The sequence below is a fragment of the Simochromis diagramma genome, unplaced genomic scaffold, assembly GCF_900408965.1.
Source record: "Simochromis diagramma unplaced genomic scaffold, fSimDia1.1 OVJJ01000293.1, whole genome shotgun sequence".
In the NCBI taxonomy this organism is placed as follows: Eukaryota; Metazoa; Chordata; class Actinopteri; order Cichliformes; family Cichlidae; genus Simochromis; species Simochromis diagramma.
In genome coordinates this window covers 17,297,761-17,317,973 of record NW_024386801.1, presented here as the reverse complement: position 1 = coordinate 17,317,973, position 20,213 = coordinate 17,297,761, and the positions used below count along the sequence as shown (strand labels likewise).

The window sequence follows — 20,213 nt, the reverse complement described above, 5'->3', positions numbered from 1 at the left end:
ACATCACACACCTGATTTCCTTCCCTTCCGTCTTCCTCTCTTATTGCCTTTGAAAAAGTTTCCAGTATTTATTGTTCTCTCTGCGTGCACATGCAGGGGTGCACAAGACCAAGAAAAGCATCTGATTATGCTTAAACGAACTGGACCACACACCAGCACGCTCGTAAGCAACATGTGGTGAACACACACCTGAGCCACGTTTGGCTCAGTGGGTGGTGAAGAGATCACCACATTTCACCTCGTTAAACAGAGCAGAACTATTCGGCACCATGCGGAACAATGTGAACTGAATGGGAGAGCTCCTTAACATAGGGCTGAAAGAGTAAGAGTGAAGAGTTGGCATCTTGATAAAACATATTGGTACCTTCAAACTTTGTAACGAGGTTTGCAATCTCTCAAAAAGTCTTGGGTACTTACATCTTTGTCTTTGCTCCTGGCATAATAAAGCTTTATAAATATCAACTTATAATGTAAAATAAAATCAAGCTTGTACTCTCCAAACCTCCAAAAATAATGCTCCTTTTTAAGCAATATGTTTACAAAGATCGTGTGCAGCAACTGTGCACATCTCAAGCAGCAAGAAGATTCCCATACAGAAAGTTGCACAGGTAAGTAGAAAGCATTATAATTTGTAAAGCCCCTAAGCAAAGTACGCAAGGTGTTGTTGTCCTGGTTCCTCACTGACCTGCTCTCAGAGTATAAAAACAGTGACGGTTGAACATATTTCTATGAAAAGAGTAGTGTGTCAGGTTATATTTTGCATACACGACATGGAAAGCAAAGACTCGCGCAATGTAAATATCCCAATATCCTCACCAGAATCATGTCTAACGTTTAAATGTCTGAGTACTTTTTTTTTCAGCGCTGTGAAATGATAATTGTGGGTCAACATTTAAAAAAAAACGATCCACAGAAATGTAGAAAACAACCAACCAATCCTGAATTTTAAATAAGTACAATAAAAAGTCTGGAAATCTACACAGTGATTGCTAATATGTTATTTGGGGTGTTTTGTTTATTTTAAATTATTATTATTATTATTATTATTATTATTATTAATAATAATAATAATAATAATAATAATAATAATAACTTTATTTATAAAGCGCTTTCAAACTAAGTGCTGTACAGCTATTCGAAACTGAAAAGACAATTAAATAAAAGCGATACATAGCAATACAAGTTAGAAACAGTAAGAATTTTAAAAAGGCATAGAATTAAGACATGTAAGATAGGGTGAACAAATGTGTCTTCGATTTAGTTTTAAGAACCTCCACAAAGCATGCCTGCCTAACATCTTGAGGGAGGTTGTTCCCCAAAAATGAGGCACGAAAAGAAAAAGCACGCTCTCCAGTTGTCTTTTTTTCTGTCTCTAGGAACCTTTAGAAGGCCAGGGTCCTGAGATCATAGAGCATGGGATGGAACATAAAGGTGTAAATTAATAAGCTAAAGAACAAAAGCGCAAGTTAAAAGTCCAGGTGCATTTATTCACTGCACAAATCAAAGAAAGCTGTTCCCTGTCCATGCTGCTATCCCATCCTCAACCACTCTCTAGGAACAGATCAGGGATCATACGCAGGTTTGAAGGGGTGAAAGGTAAAAAAAATAGAATAAAAAGGGCGTGGGGGTGAATTTGGGGGACAGACAGGAAAGGGGGGTGCCCACCATATCTGGGAGCAGATGGCGTGCCTCTCCCTCTCGCTCTCTCTTTTGGTGACGTCCACTGGGAATTGAAGAGGCCTTTAAGCATTCCTTTAGAGGCCAGAGACAGATAAGTGAGTTATGCAGTTCACCACCATCTGGGCTCAGACAGCGCCTGGACTGCAGCTGACAAGTGTGTGAGTGTATGTGTATACTATAGTAATAGTAGTGGGGAGGGGTAGGAGTAGGGGTAGGGGCGTGTTTCCATAGCGATAGGTCCTATTCCTAGAGAGAGGTCTGTGCATACACTTGGACGGTGCCCTCCTCCGTGGTGCGGTGTGGTTATTGTTAACTCTGGATGCTGACTTTGAGAATGCTTCTTTGTGTGTGTGTGTGTGTGTGTGTGTGTGTGTGTGTGTGTGTGTGTGTGTGTGTGTGTGTGTGTGTGTGTGTGTGTGTGTGTGTTTGTGTTTTGTTTTTCTTCTTTTTTTTTTCTTTTTTTTTGTCCACTGTCATTGTCGACAAATTTTGGGCCCATTCTTGTGCAGCTGACAGTGTCTTCATGGAACATAGCATCTGTTGTGAAACAGAGGGAGGGAGTGAGGGATGATGGCAGGATACCATGTTAGGTTTGCCAATTTCCCTGTTCCCATCGTCGAGGGCTTTGTGCACATTGTAAGATGCTCTGCGCCACTGCCAATTCTGATCTGCGCTTGACCTGCTGTGTATCTGCCTGTTGTTATCTAGGTCTACTCTTTTGTTTTGCTCAAGCTCTGCAAATGCATCTGTGTATATAGTTCTGGAGACGTGTTGTATTTTGCAGAGTTTTTCTTTTTCTTTTCTTAAATCCAGATACAATATTTACTACTTCTTGGACATCAACCTCTGCTACTACCATAATATCGACCACACTGAAAACAACTTTTGTAATGAATTAACAAAGTTGCCGACTGCAGAAGTTGGTAATAATTGGTAATACATAAAAGTTGGTAATAATTATCTCTGAATTCCAAGAGATAAAGGATGCAAAACAGTCCAAGGGAGGTGGCCAAGCTAAATGAATAAATGAAAACAAACTGAAGATGTGCAGTAATTCTTTAGAATTAATTTCTCAAAATGTACTCTGTTGCAGCGGTTCCCTTTTTTTTCTTCTTCTGTCCGTTCATGCAGGATGCTGAGAACTATGACGCATCACACTGTGACACATCGGGCCTTTCTGTGCATTGTAATCTCTTCCTTGATTAGCAAGAAGGAAGTTAATAAGTGGGGAGAGGAGACCACAAAGTAGTGAAAATGACCTTCTACGTCAAAAAATTAATTAATTAATTCAGCAGGCTGTGTTGTACAAACTACCTGTCTTGTGGCTTCAATTTGACAGGGTATGTCAACAGCCCTCAACCACAGTACGTCATCTTTGGGCTGAAAGCTAAAGAGAGAGAAAAACAACAGCAGGAGGAATTGTTTTATTTTGTGAAAGTGCCTGAAAAAAAGCAATGCTTAAAGAGACTATGTCAAACTCGTTTCAGGTCGATTACCACATACAGGCTGGACACATGAAACTGTCTTTCTGTCAGTGTATGGAAATTTAACTTAAATATAATACCTGACAAATCTTAACATAAAGGGGGGAAAGTGCAATTTCAGCAATATGTCCGAGTTTTTCTGCACGATGAAGAAATCAGAAATCAGCACGACTCTTTGGGCTTATGTTGTAAAAAGTAAAATGTGTAAAGTTACAGAAATCTAGAACTTGCTTACTTTGGTGTGGTATGAATGACCATGGGGGAGCTCTTTATCAAAGCTGTAAAACGTGTGTTAAATACAGTTAAAACTACAAAAAAAATTCAAAAATCCTCTTTGAGGTATATTTTCCAAAGCCAGACTGGAGTACTCATTGGGCCAATTCTGGCCCCCAGGCCTTATGTTTGACACCCCTGTGCTAGAAGTATGTGTGAAAAAAAATAATCCATAATCAGTTTATGAGCGACTGGCATATGATCAATTCTAAAATGTAAACAAACAGTAATGATCAAAAACATTTACTGTTGTTACATTGCTCCAATCTTGGCTGCTGAGGAAAACACAACATTTTCATATTTGACATTCTGATCCTCTTTGGGGTTAAAGCGTGGTCGCTATGAAGATAAGCTATTGCTCAGCTCCTCGATACATTGATTTCCATGTACACAATGTAGGCTGAATTCCCACTGTGTAAGTACAAAGCACCAAAACACACACTGAGACAGTTTCCCTTTCAATTCAGTTGCCCTCTCCCTTTCTCAATTCTTCTTCAAAGCAGCCTTCCGTCACATCACCTGCTTCTTTTTTTCTTCTTAGCCAGCTATTCATCCATCCTTCTTTCCGTCCATACAGTTTATGTGTGTGTGTGTGTGTGTGTGCGTGCGTGTGTGTGTGTGTGTGTGTGTGTGTGTGTGTGTGTGTGTGTGTGTGTGTGTGTGTGTGCGTGTGTGTGTGTGCATATGGGTGCGTGTCTAAGCAGGCCTTTCCTGCTGTGTAATTGCAGACTGCGTATCAACCCATTTCTGCTGCCCAGCGAGAAGAGTAAAAGATGTTGCTAATCCGCCAGGTCAAGCAGCCAGCAATGGCTGAATTCAACCCCAGGACCACAGCCACAAATTAGGACAGGCTGACAAGACCCTGAGGCATTCTGGATATTGTTATGAGCTGCCAACAGCCCTCCAAAGCTTCAGATCTTGTATGAAAGGGCAGCCAAAGGAAAGGTGAAGATTAATAGTGGCTTGGTGACCTGGGAGCATGGCTGTAGATCTATATCGACACCAGACACATTCACACACGCACATAATGTGAAAGTTCAGCACAGAGCAGAATTTGTGCGAACAAAACATAAGCTTCTAACACTTTGCAAGATGCTTTATTTTTAATTTAAAGAAATAGCCTTGAAGAATGAAGACTACACGCTGCACTTGCTCAGAATCAACATTAATTTATTAATGCATGTATGGTTCGTTCTTTTTTAAAATACCTACACCTGAGATGTTTGAATCTGTGCATAATGCCTTCAAAAAAAAAAAAAAGATAAAAGAGCCATGAAAGAGTGCGGAAGATTAGAGGAAAGACACCCATGCCTGAACACGATGTTGGCTAAAGCGAGCGACTGAGTGCTAGCGGGATGAACCCAAATTCTGCCACCGCTGGGTGCTTTGCTGCCTGATGAATGATGGCCCTTTGTTACGTGTCCCATAAAGGCTTCCACAGCCATCCCTTTTCATTGGACCTGGTGAGCAAATGTGAGGCGTGAATAGCATTAGTCCAAGTCAGTGCACCCATAGCAGTGTAGCCAGCCCTGAAAACACAGCCTGCTAGCCCTCCTCCCTAAGTTTTATGAGCCAAGATGATTGAAGGAGAAGAGAACAGCACGTCCAATAGAGAGGACCGGGGAAGAGAGGAGCAGGGAGGAGAGGCCTCAGAGATGGATGGATGGACAGATAAAACGTAGACAGCAGCCGCTCAACAGAGGACTCACATCCCGAGGAAGAAGGGATGTGAAGGGGAACAGGTTTGCCTGAGACGCACTGAAAGGGATTCGCACAAAGGGACAAAGGAAAAGAATGGAGGTGGAGGACTCTGTCTGTCAGGACTGGCGCTGGGATGGAGTTAGATCTCATTTCTCAAGTGTCATCACACTATCTGTGTCTCCTCCTCTCTCCTCTCTGTCCAATTACTGTCACAATGAAGCAGACCTCTTCCCGTGGAGCTGCATATGGCTCTCTGGTTGTAAGGCCATCACTCCCAAGCAAAGCTATGCACTTTTTGATATGTACAGTATGTGCAAAGCTCAAAGGGCCTCAGTAGGTTGTTGTTAGACCTAGCATGAGCGGCCGCTGAGACACTCTTGCTAACACAATGTGTTCTGAATTGCTAACATGAGAAAACACTATCACAGACTATGACAACTGAGTAGGATTAAAGTATCTTCTGCATATGTATTAGAGCTGGGGGAGAAGAATCGATACAGCAAAGAATTGCAATATTTTGCATTGTGATATTAGGATATTAGGAGCAACAACTGTCAGTATAGTACAATCACAAGGTCTCATCTCACCTGATAGCATGTCTTTTGTCCTGTTTCATTCCCCTCACCCCCAACAGATGGCTGCACCAAGTTGTGCCAGAGGTTTCTTCCTGTTAAAAGGACATTTTTCTTTTCCACTTTTGCCAAAATGCTTGTTCTTAGGAGGTCATCTGATTATTGGGGTTTTCTCTGTATTATTGTTGGGTCTTTACTTTGCAATATAAAGCACCTTGAGGGGACTGTTGTTGTGATTTGGTGTTATATAAATAAAATTGAATTGAACTGAGAGGAGGCAACCTTTCTCCAAACAGTTGCAGTCTGACTCAGACTGACTGCAATCACTCTCGGACAGATTTTTTAAGGTTTAAAACTAACTGCTGTCTACTTTATAATTTATAAATGCAAACAGATTTCTGGCATTTTTCCGTCTGAAAGAGTTAGCATGTGCAACCTGAGGGGACTCAGTTTAACTGGCTGTCACCTGGTTGTATTTTGGTTAAATTACTGTAGAACAGAAATGTTGCTGCACACAAATGGAGTAATTCATTGTCAATTTATGTAGACAGCAACGCATGTGATTTCTGACTATTTGTTACACTTACCTGCTGGATTATCAGAAAGCGATTGCATGTAAGTGCCAACTTGATCCCATTCAATCACAGAGCCGCTGATAGCAGTCTTATGCCAGCATTTGTACATTTACGACAGGTTTTAGTGACGGTGCTGAGTGATGCATTGTGATAAAATCGTATCATGGGGTTTCTGATGAGTCCCACCTCGGGTATGTATGTATGTTTGCTTTTTGTTAGGATGACTGACAGTAAGGTAGATAATAAAGATATACTATCTACCCGCCAACTGATTGATGGTAATGCTATTTTGATTCGAGGATACCACACAGTCCAGGTTCAACAGGTTGCTGCTTGATGTCTAATGAAGCTACTGCCAGATAACAAGTAAGTACTCCAAACATTCCCATGTGTCATTCATGTTGTAGAGGCACTTGATACTCACACAGCATCACTGGTGTGTGTCCTGTGTGGGAATGCAACATATGCCATATGTTCATGGTAATCTGTCATGGTTCCACAGAGACTGATGCTTTGTGCAGTTAACCACAGCCATGTTGCCCTTTGCTTTATTTAATTATTTTTAAAATGACATTTAATCATATTAAAAATTACAAATTACATTTCTGACAGTTGTGTTGATTTAAAAAAATCAAAAGAAACAAACAATAGTTTTCACAAAAGGTTGAGAGGTCACCAAATAGCACTCGACTAGACATTTTTTAAGTTGTGGAATGCTGCAAATATGTACAACGTACACTGTCAAGTTTAGGTGAGCTTTACTTAAGGCTTGAGAAAACTTGAGGCAGCAAGTTGCATCAGACTGTTCATTCTGAGTGTCGGGGGGCACAGCGGTACAATGTTTTGCACTGTTGCCTCACAGCAAGACGGTTCTGGTCCTGTGTGCGATCTTTCTGCATGCTTGTCAGGATAATTGGTGATTCTAAATTGGGCTTAGATGTAGATGTAAGGGTGTGCATTTGTGTGGCTCCTTCTGTGTTAGCCCTGTGATAAACTGGCGACTTATCCAGGGTGCACCCTGCCTTTCACCCTATGACAGCTGAGATAGACTACAGCCCCCGACACCACCCCCCACCCCCGCCGTGTTGTGTGTATGTGGGGGGGGGGGGGCTGTAGTCTGCTGCCCCCATTAAGGAAATGGATGGATTTAGTAAGTAAGAGGTCGCTGCTTAAATTAAACATTGTTAATGACTTAACTGTAACAATCTCTTATGCTATGCTAAAACTTTGACTGAGGATGACAAGATACATTTTGTGTCATGGAAAGTTTCTCATTTATTGTCACTGTAACTAATGTTTTGACAGCCCTGAACTTGAACAGAGGCCAAAAGTGATTAATCATTACTGCAGTGTTGGTTATGGTGGCCAAGCTCAGCTTTAACACTGTTCTTGGCCACACAAATAATGGAAACCACATCACACGTCCATGATCTAAGTTTTAGCACAACCTAGCAGATTGTAGCTGCGTACTATTGATAATAACAGTACTGAATTAATTATTATTAAAGGAATTAAGCAATCAGGAAAAATGATAACACAGTGTAGTAGGCAAACATAAAACACAAGTGTCAATTGTTTGTTATTTACTTTAGAAATTAGAAGCAACAGTACAAATACGCAGGAGTAATATGACATTGGTGTAGCTAGCAACATCAGTTATGCCTCCATTCTAATTTTTCAGCCAGTACAAGAATCCTGGTATTGTATTGAGGTGCCTCAGTCATTCTTTTGGCTGACAGGGACACTTTAATGGTACTGTGCCATTGTTAATGTTATTAGTTACACTTGCTTTTCCTGCTGGGCAAATCCAGCTGCTGTTTTCTCCAAGTCTTTAAGACACATGTTATATCTGATCTGTGCACCTAACATAAGCGCCTGAAGACAAACTCAAGACAAATAGAGATTTGGCTTTTATTTAGGTTGAGACAGGCATGCGGTGAGAAACACAGTGACTAATTTTGAGCCTTTCAGTGGTGGAATGAAGACGGTTTGTTGTTGTGCCAGACGCGGTGGACCTTTTCCCCTTTTCAGGGGAAAAACAAGCCACCTTTTATTTAAATAGAGAGGCTTTAACTTAGACCTTATACCTTTTACACTATTTTTGTCTTGTATAATGTTTGCCTTTAAAATTACAACCCACAGTGGGCTCTAGTCAGAGAAGCATCATATGGGACGTTTATATAAATATACCAAAATTAAGACTTTTTTTGTCAAGCCTACAAAAAAGAAGGAAGGAAAGAAGAAAATATTCAATTTGACAAGATTTTTAAAAAACTAACATTTATGATAAAAATCACATATTAAACTTTATTATAGTGATTAGGACTTTTTTTGGTTACTTGAATTGTGCCGAACTTGTACTTCCTGTACACACTTAAAACTGGCCTTGACCTACAAAATTCCTAAATTGGGATTAGCTACAAAAATCATATATTTATCAAATTGATATCATCTATATACTGTGCTGCACATGTCTCCAGACTCTAGTCCAAAACCTATGCGAGCCACTCCCTCTTTCTTGTTGTGAAACATTGCGAAGGAGGAGCCTTTATTTTTCTGCGCAGCATTAAATCCGATCCCCTTGATGCGTGCGGAGAGGAAAGTGAATTAGAGATTGAGGTACCAGCCCGAGTCACACCCCACTCCCACCCCATCCTCTACCCTCACCTCCCTCCGCCTCCTCCACCGGAGACCAAAGTCGTGATGCAAAAAGGAGAGAGAGAGAGAGAGAAAAGAGAACGAGACACAGAAAGAAGATATTTGAAAAGCTGCCACGAGTTCCCTGTCACACCGCCTCCTGCGTGGATTGAGCCGTGCTCTTTGTTATCTACAGGCATGAATACTGAGTGGATGTAAAGGTGGGGGGGAGGCCAGGGACAGGAGGGAGGAAAGGGGGAAACACGGATATGTCTGCATATGGTAGAATCCAAATTGAAAATCACATGACTTACATTTTTCTGTGAATTCTCTTGTTGTACTTTAATATACGGAAATTCCCTGTTGTGTCATCACCATATGCATGACACTACAACCCTGATATTATTTGGTATTTGTTTTTTGAATGGTATCATCGTGAGAATGCTCACGTGAATTTTCTCCTTTAAACCCGTGAAACTGTCTCAACATTAATTTTTAACTTAGTTAAAGGCCTCTGATTTTTTATGTAATCCAACAGGCAGTTTGCATCTCACCGTGTGCGTGATGTTTTGTGACTTAAACGGTCCACGAGGATCCACTGCTTGTTCTAACTGTGCGAGCATTGTGTTTAAGACTTACTTTAGCTTTAACCCCCACACACAACGTGCACACACATACACACAAACAGCCAATTTGCCCTACACAACAATACAATCACCTTTCACATGCGTGTCTACCCACTCCACTCATCCCCACTCAGTGGAGGAGGACAGGTGTCCCAGCTAGCTGTCCAAGTCTTATTCATCCCCCAGATACGTTCTGCACAGAGCACTCCTGCTATTGGTCGCACGGAAGACAACAGGGTGCAAGCTTCCGGGAAAACACACACACACACACATACATATATATGTATATATATCATCTTTAAATACAAGCAATGCGCAGGAGAACATGCAGAGACTCCTTAAAGAGTTACTCATGAGTAAAGATCGACAAGGCCTAAAGATATATCAGAGCTTATCGAGAGTCACTCTTTTTTTTCTTTTTGCATTTCTATCTACACATAAACCAGAAGCCTCGTGTTTGTTCAATAATTATAATTATTTTATAGCAGGGAACATAAACACAGCTGTACTACTAATTTGAACTTGTGTTTTCTTTGAAATACACGCAGATTTTAATGATAAAGAGACGAAGAGACCTGCAATATTGCACTGTTTGCACTTTCTCAATAACTCCTTCTTTTGACAGTTTTGGTCTGCAGCTCTTAAACATACACAGGCCTGGACTTAGGCCCCCATTCGTCACACTATAGGTTTTTTTTTTAAAGTGTTTTGTACGGGAGGGGGGTAAAGGGGGTCAGGGAGCTTTAACTCGGTGACAAAGCCTCATTTGCAGGTCAATGCGATGGCACACTCGCCTCTCCTCTCCATCCAGCTTGCCTTTGTTCCCTGTCGCCTGCGCCGATGCCAGATGGTCATGGAAAATGCTAATTCCCCCTGACTGATTTTCCTCCTTTCTATATTTAATTGCAGTCTTTGTAGACTGCCCCGTTAATTGTGTGTTTTGAGTGGAAAATGTGCTCTCTGGAATTATATTTTTGGTTGCTACATTGCTCGAAACCAATAAGATATAGGCCTACTAAAGAAGCACATAGATAGAAAACAATAGGGCGGGGCGTTTTAAACAAAACACCGACGCATTTTATAACATATAGTTCATAACAAAGTCAGGAATGCGAGAATCTAACCCGTATGCCCACCAATCCTTCAATTTTATCAAACTTGACTTATTTTAATTAATCAAAAAACATCAAATAAGAGTCAGACTTATAACTTTTTTTTTGCCAACTTACATATTTTCATTGTCTAGTGTCACATTAAAGGACGAATAAAATGTATTCCTTTTTCGTTTGTTGGGGTGAAGTGTTTTTTGAATCGTAATTGTAATATGGTAAATGACAGTAAGATCTACTTTTATTTCTTTAAAGATTTGAGAAAATGATGATAAATCGTAATATAAATTGTAATGCTCAACATATAACAACATCGCAAGAAATGGCTATACTATTTTTATTATTTATTTTTTTTGGTGTAATGATCGAAAGTCTGCTATATCACATAATCACGTAGCTCATAGCTAATGTAAAAAGAAAGCTACATTTTTATCCGTGTATTGTGGGGCCTAATGAAGCACATGCGCACTGTTTTGCTCGTGACTGAGGCAAATGTATCTGATGTGAGTTAAAGGTCAGACGGGAGAGTGTAGGGCCCTTGAGGCTGATTCTCTCCATCAGCAGCTGGCTGTTTAATGATATTCATGTTAATGGGGTCTGTATGTTGGCTGTCATCTCTTTCCTTTATGTCCATCATATCTGGGCTCAATTGAATGAAGTCATAACTGCCAAACAGTAATTTCTGTGAAGCTCAAACCTTAAAATATCCACTAACACAGTTTTAGGCGTTGACCTTGAAGCTGATGAATGAAATGTGATATAATACAGCTTATTATTTATGTGTAGTCGGATAAAATTATTTTGATTTTCTATATATATACTCCAAATACAACTAATTATCACTTTAATAATTAATTCTGCTTAAACGGAAGTCTACCAGTTGATTTTCAGGCTTTAACCCGTGACCTCTCCCATAATGGATCCAGTTCAATAGCTGTTTGAAAAGACGAATACGAATTTAAGTTCTATTTACTGCGACAAATTTTATATAGTTACACAGCTGCAGAGACAAATAAAGGAAGATGAGCCTTTTTAGCACGGTGGGGTATTGGAGCCCCCAGAATGTGTCCAGTCTCCAACATTGGGACTTCATTAAAGTAACACATAAACAGCTGTTGTCTTTAACATGTAAACTATTGAGAATTTAAAACTGCGGCTGAATGGCCCCCGCAGCTCCCCGTGGGCATATGGGCGTTAATTAGCTGGATATAGCCATAGATTAATTATAATATTTTTTCGCCCATTCGTATCAATAGACCAGGCAGACAAAGTGTCTTTTGTTCCGTGATGCAGGACATTCTGTGGCTGACTGAATAGGTCTTGGCTATGTCTACATGGATTTGCCATATGGCAACAAAAAAGAAAGAATGGAGCCGGAGAGCGCTTTGTGTTGGAAATCAGAACAAGCTCCGTCAGAGCTTATGGCTGCATGGAAATGACAAAGTCACTCTGGCCATCAAAAGTCTCCTTTTTTTTTTGTCAGAAACACTCGTGTCACGCAGTCAAAGCTGCTCAAACGAATGGAGAAACTTGTGGAAAATTGTGAAATGTGGCTTTATTTACTTGTGAAAACAGCCCAAAGGGCCCGGAGCGCATTCACACAGACGCAGCATTTGGCTTCTTTCAATTAAGGGTAAACTTGCAAGTATGACCTGCTGAATGGTTTGTTTCAATAGACGAGGACAATTACAAAGACTAGTAGTTTTCTTTTTCCAGCTCTGGCAGGTGGCCTCCACGCCCGGTGTATCTACGCCGGGGTAAACAGTGTGTGTGCGTGTGTCTGTGTGTGTGTGTGTGAGAGAGAGAGAGTGGGTCTTTAGAGGGGCTTGTCGAGTGCGGGTGGATGTGGGGGTGTCTTCGTGGCAGACAAAGCGGGATCCAAAGGCAGCTGCTGCTTCTTTTAGGGAGCGAAAGGGCCTTTAAATCCTCGCCTTATATCCCGCAGCTGCCAAGCAGCATACGGCTGCGACTCAATGCGTTTTCCTCCCGCAAGAGTCTGCGTGGAGAGGACACACTTCCACCGGGGGGAAGGTGAAATCAGGTAGACATGTCTGTCACCACAGCATGTGTGTTCTTGTGTTCTTCGCAGGGTTTCTTGTGTAACTTTGCAACTGAGTGACCCAATCTCAGAGTGATCGAGGAGCACGAAGCAGTTTCACAAGTAACCCGGCCGCTGATGAAGGCAGCTTTGTGGCAACCACACAAAGACGTCATCTGCCTCCTATCTCTGTTTCAATTTCCCTTTTCTTGTTACTCTCGTAACAAAACACACAAACAAATGTGTTTAAAATTAAAGTGGAAGAAGGAAATTTTTATTCACGTCATTCGCAAGACATAATTAGGTCACTTGTATAGACAAAATACACACAAAATGAAACCGGCTCAGAGATACAAAGAAAACTATTTTTTTCAAGTGTGGGACTAATATGAGGAAGCTACATGATTGCGAAAGTTAAGAACAACAAACCAAAAAAAAAACCCCACAAAATTTCAAAAGAAAAATGTAAATAATAAAATTAAAATTACAAGATATGCCCTTTGGCTAAATCAACAAGGCATTTATCAAATATGAACGAACATAAATAAATTATAAGTTAGAATAGACTTAAAAAAATATACATTTTACCGAACAAAGGGAAAACAAATAATAATAAACACGCACGCATACACAAACGAGAACAGAAATAAACATTTATAAGGTATTGTCTCTATAAAGCTGTACACTTTTGGCCAGTGTAGACGATTCTTTTAAAGAAATTTTTTTTATAATTGCACAGATGTTAAAACATTTAACACTGTCGAGTGGCTGTATGCAAAAGCAACAATGAAATGCTACATTTGTACTGGATAGAAGTCATTCGGAGAAATCTCCTCTCTCTTTTTCTCCTGCCCCCCCTCCCACCCCACCCCCAAACCGTTCAGAGTCCTGAGCCTGGTCAGGAGCTCGGATTGCGCTCCGCCGGGGCGCATCGAGCCACAGCCGACCGTTCGGACTTCTTTGTCCCCCCCAACACCGTCCTCTTCTCTCTCTCCTGCGTTTCAGTTGCTTGAGTGGATGGGTCGGTTGACGGGGTGGTGGAGAAACAGTCTCCCGTGATCCTCAAAATGCGCAGGAAAATAGTGCAAAACGAACAAAAAACACCTGAGGAAGAAACAAAACGCAATAAGTTTTCTGAGAAAAGAAGAAGAGGAAAAAAAACCCGGCCATTCCTAAGAAAGACGGCGAGTCAGCTTTCTGAGGAAACCTGAGACTCGGACTCAGCAGAAGGCGTCACCCTTTGCCAGAGCCCTTTTTCCCGCCACATCGTGACGCACGAACACCCCTCCCTCCCCTCCCCCAACCGCTGGTGTTACTACATCAACTACTATCACTACTACTGCGATTTCACCACCACCGCAGTCTCGCCCCATCACTCCCCCCCCCCCCCCCCCCCACCGACACACACACAGACACACACACACACACACACACACACACACACAGATAAGGCTGTCTGTGCCTTTTGGCTCACGTAATCCGCTGCAATAATTAAAGCGTAAAAACCATAACAAAAACACAAAGACCCCCCCCCCAAAAAAAACAACAACAAAAAAAACCGATGCTGAACATGAGAATCTGTTACTCTCTTTATAATAAAGCTTCATTGTTTCCTCTGAGTGCGTAAAAGAAAACAATTTTGATTCGTTTAGAAAATACCTTCAACGGATCCTCTTCCGCGGAGTTTGTTCCACCTGGATTGGAGACTTGGAGAGGAGACAGGCGGTCATGTCACTCGGTTTTATATCAGCAGGCCTCTTTCGTTTCACGTAGAAGTCTGTGACAAAAGAAACAACAATAGTGAAAAATTAATTTGGGTTTATGAGCCGTTATGAAATGATGCGCTGCGCACAGCGGGAGGATAGGAGGATGGTGTGGATGCTGGTCTAGGAGCCAATAGCAGGCTCGATTTTCAAAATACGAAAGCCGCTGAATTTACCTGTGATGTGTGTGTTGTTGTCAGGAGCGGCCGTTCTCTTGCGCCTGACACACGGGAGCTGCCTGGTGGTCGCTTTCCCTGAGTTGATCTTGTCTATGCGGTTCTCCTGGTTGATCTCCCCCGCGCAAGGAGAGCTGCTGCTCTCTGGCACGGCCAGGCGATCCAGTGCGTCCGCACGAGGGCTCTCCGGGAGAGCAGAATCCGACGGTGACTGCACGGGCACTCGGATTTTGCCGTCCTGCACAGAGTCCTGGTAAAACACCGGGGTCTTATCCGCAGTCACCGCCTCCCACTCGTAATCCCCTTCCAACGGGGTGTTGGCCTCGAAATTAAAGTTCCATCTCTGCTGGTCCCGTTCGGAAATCTCTCGCAATTTTTCTTTCATCTCCTGGTTCAGCTCGTCGTGATCCACCGGTCCGAAGAGGTTTCGACAGACTCCGGTGCGCCTCTGGAGAGGGAAGGTCTTCCTGGCCACCATCCTCTCTAGCGTGGTTGATAATTGGACGTGGGACATCTCCAAAAACAAATTTCCCCTGGAAAAAAAAAGAATCCAAAGTGATAGACTGATCCCTGCTGAGGTTGTATGTTGATAAATGTTGTTGTCGTTCAGCCCGAAGTGCGTTTGTATGTGTATCCTAATTCTTACGCTCGTGCCTATGCACGCCGCACCGTTCCGTTTAAATGTACAGCTTTCATAGTAAGTCTTTGGAGTATATAACCTCCTAACGGGCACCTTGATCGCCCTTCTCATTGGTTGCCTGGAAGTCCAGCCCTCTCCAAAACCCCCACCCTGATTTCCCATTTCCCGTTGTACCTATTGGCTTCGTGCCGACCAGAGCGCAGCGTTTTGATTTTTTCTCTCTCCCGGTGTCAACCCTCGGGAAAACGGAGCAGTTTTTTTTTCTTGTGTCAGCAGGAATGTGTTTTACTTCGCATTTGTGTATCTGATTCTATTTTCGGACACCTTGGTTTTTGGTTTTGTCTTCCGTGTTTAGTTGTAAATGCCTCCGACCAAGGGCGTAAAAACGCACCATCGCATTATTTTCATACTTCATATTTAGTGTTCAGCAGTTGAACAGCTTCCTTTCCTTACATATTCTTTAATATGTAAGGAAAGAAAAACAAATGCTGAAACCCGATCTAACCACTTAACTGATGTTTGACCCTGCCATGTCATCCGGCACATAAATCCACCCACTTTTCGATTTCTTCACGTTTTCGTTTATTTATTTTTTTTGTCGCCGATCGCAATAACAGCGATTCCAGTCTGCGGGGATTTGCCCCACAGTGAGCAACTCTGTCTGCAGTACAGAAGCAACGTAAACATTAGTGAGACCTCAATAAACCACAATTTAAGCAGTTTCTTAAATGTATTTTCTCATTTACTTAATAAAGCAAGGCAACTTTTCGAAATCATTTTTTCTTTTCTAAATGCGTTTTGTTACATTTTTTATTTATTTTTTTACCTTAATATATAATATAGGAAATCGAGAATTTAAGCACCACGCCGTGTTATTTTTTGGCAATTAAAAATGTATGTCTATCCACTCACAAAGGCATAAATCACGCAGGTCACAATCCGCCTGTTATCACTAATGTGTGCGTGTGGCTCTGGGGATTGTTACTGGTAAATAGTCATTATTACTTATGAATAACTTCAAAATATGTACAGTAGCATTTACTACAATACAGGATTTACGTTTTAAATATCATAGCAAGCTTTATTATAAGGGGAGACTCGGGGAGCTCATTGTCCGCCGAAGACAATGCAATATTTGGCAATTTTGAAGAAAATGATTCGGATCCACAACAAAATGTACTGAGTGCTTCAGCTGCCAGTGTTTCACCACACAAACGAGTTTCCAGAAATTCCGCTGTATTTATTTATTTATATTTTATTTTTCTCGTGCATAGTCGTGCTGACAGTCAGGCACTGGAAGCACAACTTCCATAAGTTTGACTTCAGGGTACCGGCTGTCTTAACAAGCAGGGAAACAGTCACGGGAGACGGGCAACGCCTTTTTGCAAGCAATGATGGGTGCATGGCGTCCCGTAGAGGTTCCAGTCTGATACTGCAGCTCAAACCTCAAACTAAACGCAACCATCATCCCCAGAAGAAAATAAAGGAGCAAGACTTACAGTGTATCACCTCCTAGTTTACACATGTGCACATAGATAGTTTTTAAGTGACACTGGTAACATATTCAGGCGAAAATCTCTATAAAAGAATTTTATCCACATTCATCCTGAAAAGGAGGATGAATGCAAGCTCTGTGTAACAACGGGATGTCACATAAGGTCAAGAGGTTTACATGTGAGCGTCATCAAAGCAGCATGAAGAAGACCGAGGGACGCAGGGTCTGGCCATATGTGTGCAGGCTTCCTAAAACACTTCCAGTAAAGGTCAGGTGGTCTCGTGTGACAGCGACAGTAATATGTGACACATTTTTCCTGATTCGGGACTGTAAACTGAATCCATGAGGACTGAAACGATATTATAAGGGTGTAACGTTCATTAGAGGGTTTTTTTTTAATGATTTTGAAAATAATTAGCTTTCTTTTTACAAGAAAAATTAATTGTCTATTAAGAAGAAGCATTTAAAGCACGCATGCTTGAACAATGCTCTTCAACAACAACAAAAAGATTTGTTTTTGAGTCTTTTAACCTTGAAGTGGCCATCCTGGCTAGATGAAATGTGCTTTAGTGGTTTTGTTTAATAAACATGCTGCATAGCACAAATTTGTCAGTCTACTCCTGAAGATTTTACAGGTATTTGCTCAATGTTTAGTGGAATTTTCAGTTTCTCTTCACTACACTGTATTGTTTGCAGTCAAAGTTCATAGAACTAAGATTGTTTGTGTGTGTGTGTAAACCACAAATCAGTCCACTCACAAAAACAGCATGGTCACTTGAGGGTTAAAGTGAAAATGAACGTAAGCGGGCAGAAATCTCACTGTTGTCTTTTGGCGCCCCCTGCTGGTAATACAAGTTTACTAAAATTTGACCCAGCTGGTGAACCTAATTTGAAGCCATGTAAAGTCAATGTAAATGAATAAACACATAAATCGGTTTTATTTTGCTTATACGGATGGTAACCAATTAACTGCACACACAACATCCTCCTAAGCAGATCACAGATAAGGTTGATCAGTGCCTCTGCTGCTGATTATTTACATATAACTCAGTGCAAACCAAAACTTATCTCATCACTTCGCTCAGTCCCAAGCTGGCTACAGATTTGCTTCACAATTCTTTGATTGTGGGAATAACTCTTCTGCTCCTCGGGTGTACTCCACCAGCTGATACTATCACCTGATGGTTTCAAGTCAAGTAAAGTGCAAAGTGAAAGTCTGGATTCAATCGTTTTTCAAAGGGGAAAATAATCTCTTTCATCAGGAGTGGTCAGTCAGCTATGTAGCCTGACTCATTTAGCTGACACATGCAGGAGTATGATTCTTTCATCTTCACACACACACACACACACACACACACACACACACACACACACACACACACACACACACACACACACACACACACGCTATAGATGACTTAACTTGCTCTTTGACTTGAATGGAAATATCCAGAGGGCCCAATCCAAGTAAAAAAAAAAAAAAAAAGACCCCGGAGGCTCACTAGACTGTGGGCAACATGTTGATTGATGGAACAAAGAGGGTTGAGCTCTAACTGTGTTTAAGCTATTGTCAAACACTTGATTAATCAAAGGAAGGCCTTGAACCAAATAGAACAGAATGTGAAATTAAACTGAACTGAAATAAAACATTTAATTAAAAAGTGCATATGAGCAGTAGGTTTTTGGATTGGATTTTATTTGTTTTAACGTGTTTCCTTTCCACTGGTCATGTTAAAGCAGTGAAACAAATGTGCATATATGTAGTATATGAAAAAAAAAGAGGCCAACAGCTATGGTCTTTTTTTTTAAAGTTAACTGAAGAAGAAAAAATGTAAACACAATAGGAAGAAAACAGCTGTCTACTGATTTATAATGAGTGCATTAATCCCAATTGATGTATTTAACTAGGGACTTGTGTGTTTTTCAGGTTGACTGTGCAAACACATTGTTTGTGTTCTGTTTTTATTGTCGCGGCTCTTGAGTAACTAAAAAGCACACACACGCAGAACCCTCACCTGAACAAACTGATCCTTTTGATCCTGCAGAGTGTCTGCTGTTCCACATGACAGCTATAAAACTGTTTTGTCTGCATGCTTTCTCTGAAGACTGAAGCTGGCAAACATGTGACACACCCATGACGACCCACTCCACGAGTGATGAGCCACTCCGTCAAACGACATTTAAGATCATCAGACCTTTTACAAGAAATGCATATTCTACAATACAAAGAGAAATGCAAATATAGAGACACTTCAAACTTCTGCTGTGCTACTGATGCAATCATTCGCAACAGCACAACATAAGCAAACATCTGCATATGTTATTTTTAAAGTTGTGCATTGCTGTCAGGACCTTGAAAATACTACCCATTACTGACTATTGCCTTATTACATGTCAGCAAAAGAAAACAAACTTGAAAATGAAAATGTTATGTCACGAAATCAACTTCTTTTTCTGACAGAAAATTGAAGGAGTACATGCTTCATTTGCTTAGTTAATCCACCAGCTACCATCCAACTGGATGGTACATTTCTGCCAAATTGTGAGCTGTAATTATATAAGCCTGTGTCCAGTCCTTTAAAACATTCTGTGCCGAGCTGTTTGTTCAGAAGTTAAAATAGTGCTTTCGGTGTTTTTATAGCACTTATGCATGAGTAAATATCTAAAATGTGCTGCGGTTTGTGGCTGACTTTTTCTATTTCTCTTCAGGCAAAAGACTTTATAGTTCATCTACATGACCCCTGAACGTTTTTTGAACCCTGCCTCTCAATTACTTTAGCTGCAAGGGGCTTTACTTCCTTGATTTATGTTGTGCTTTATAATTTTAAAAGTTTTATTATAACTATGGTTAAAGTGCAACATGCCATGTTCTTAATCATAGAGAGGCAGAGGAATGCTCTATTTAAAGCAATATATATACTTTAATGCTACTGTTTTTAAAAGCCAGCCAATCAAACTGTTTCCAAGAAATGCTTAAAGCTTCGGGCTACACCATTTATTCCCGTTATGAAAACAAAAGCCAAACACATGCTTCACACTGCACTCATATGATAGCTACTTTGGGCAGTGAGGTCTTTAGAAACAGTGATGCCACACTAAACCTTACACTGAAAACTATAAACATACAACTGGTAGTTGTATAGCTCAAAAAGGTTTGAATGAATTCCAATGAAACTTTGTAGACGTGTAGAGTGAGTTTGTGTTAACAACCCATTAAAATTTGGCTTACATCTACCAAGGTCTTCAAAGTCAACTTAATGGTTTAATGCCCTATATTGACAAAAAGGCTTATAAATTAGAAACTATGATTCTTACAAGTGTAGTGTGTGTTGTCAATTTATCAACAAATACGAAGTACCATACAAATATTTAAAATATGTCATATTTGTCCTCTGACCTCTCCTTCAAAGCCAATAGACTGTGCTGAAGGTCAAAGTGATAATA

The 20,213-nt window shown here is 40.9% G+C and overlaps 1 protein-coding gene across 1 annotated transcript; it reads right to left on the bottom strand.

Moving 5' to 3' along the window:
* Positions 1 to 12,940: 12,940 nt before the first annotated feature.
* On the bottom strand, positions 12,941 to 15,334 carry LOC120730112 (cyclin-dependent kinase inhibitor 1C-like). Its single transcript, XM_040026265.1, has 3 exons — positions 14,635 to 15,334; positions 14,355 to 14,472; positions 12,941 to 13,799 (listed from the first exon to the last, which is right to left on the bottom strand). The coding sequence occupies exons 1-2, from the start codon at positions 15,146 to 15,148 to the stop codon at positions 14,357 to 14,359; spliced, it is 630 nt and encodes a 209-aa protein (XP_039882199.1). The 5' UTR covers positions 15,149 to 15,334; the 3' UTR covers positions 12,941 to 13,799; positions 14,355 to 14,356.
* Between the last annotated feature and the right edge of the window lie 4,879 nt (positions 15,335 to 20,213).

Excerpts from the sequence above, each read along its gene's own strand:
- LOC120730112 (XM_040026265.1), bottom strand. The coding sequence starts at position 15,148 with ATGTCCCACGTCCAATTATCAACCACGCTAGAGAGGATGGTGGCCAGG. Across the intron at positions 14,473-14,634 it reads CAACAACACACACATCACAG|ACTTCTACGTGAAACGAAAG; the intron begins GTAAATTCAGCG and ends CTTTTGTCACAG.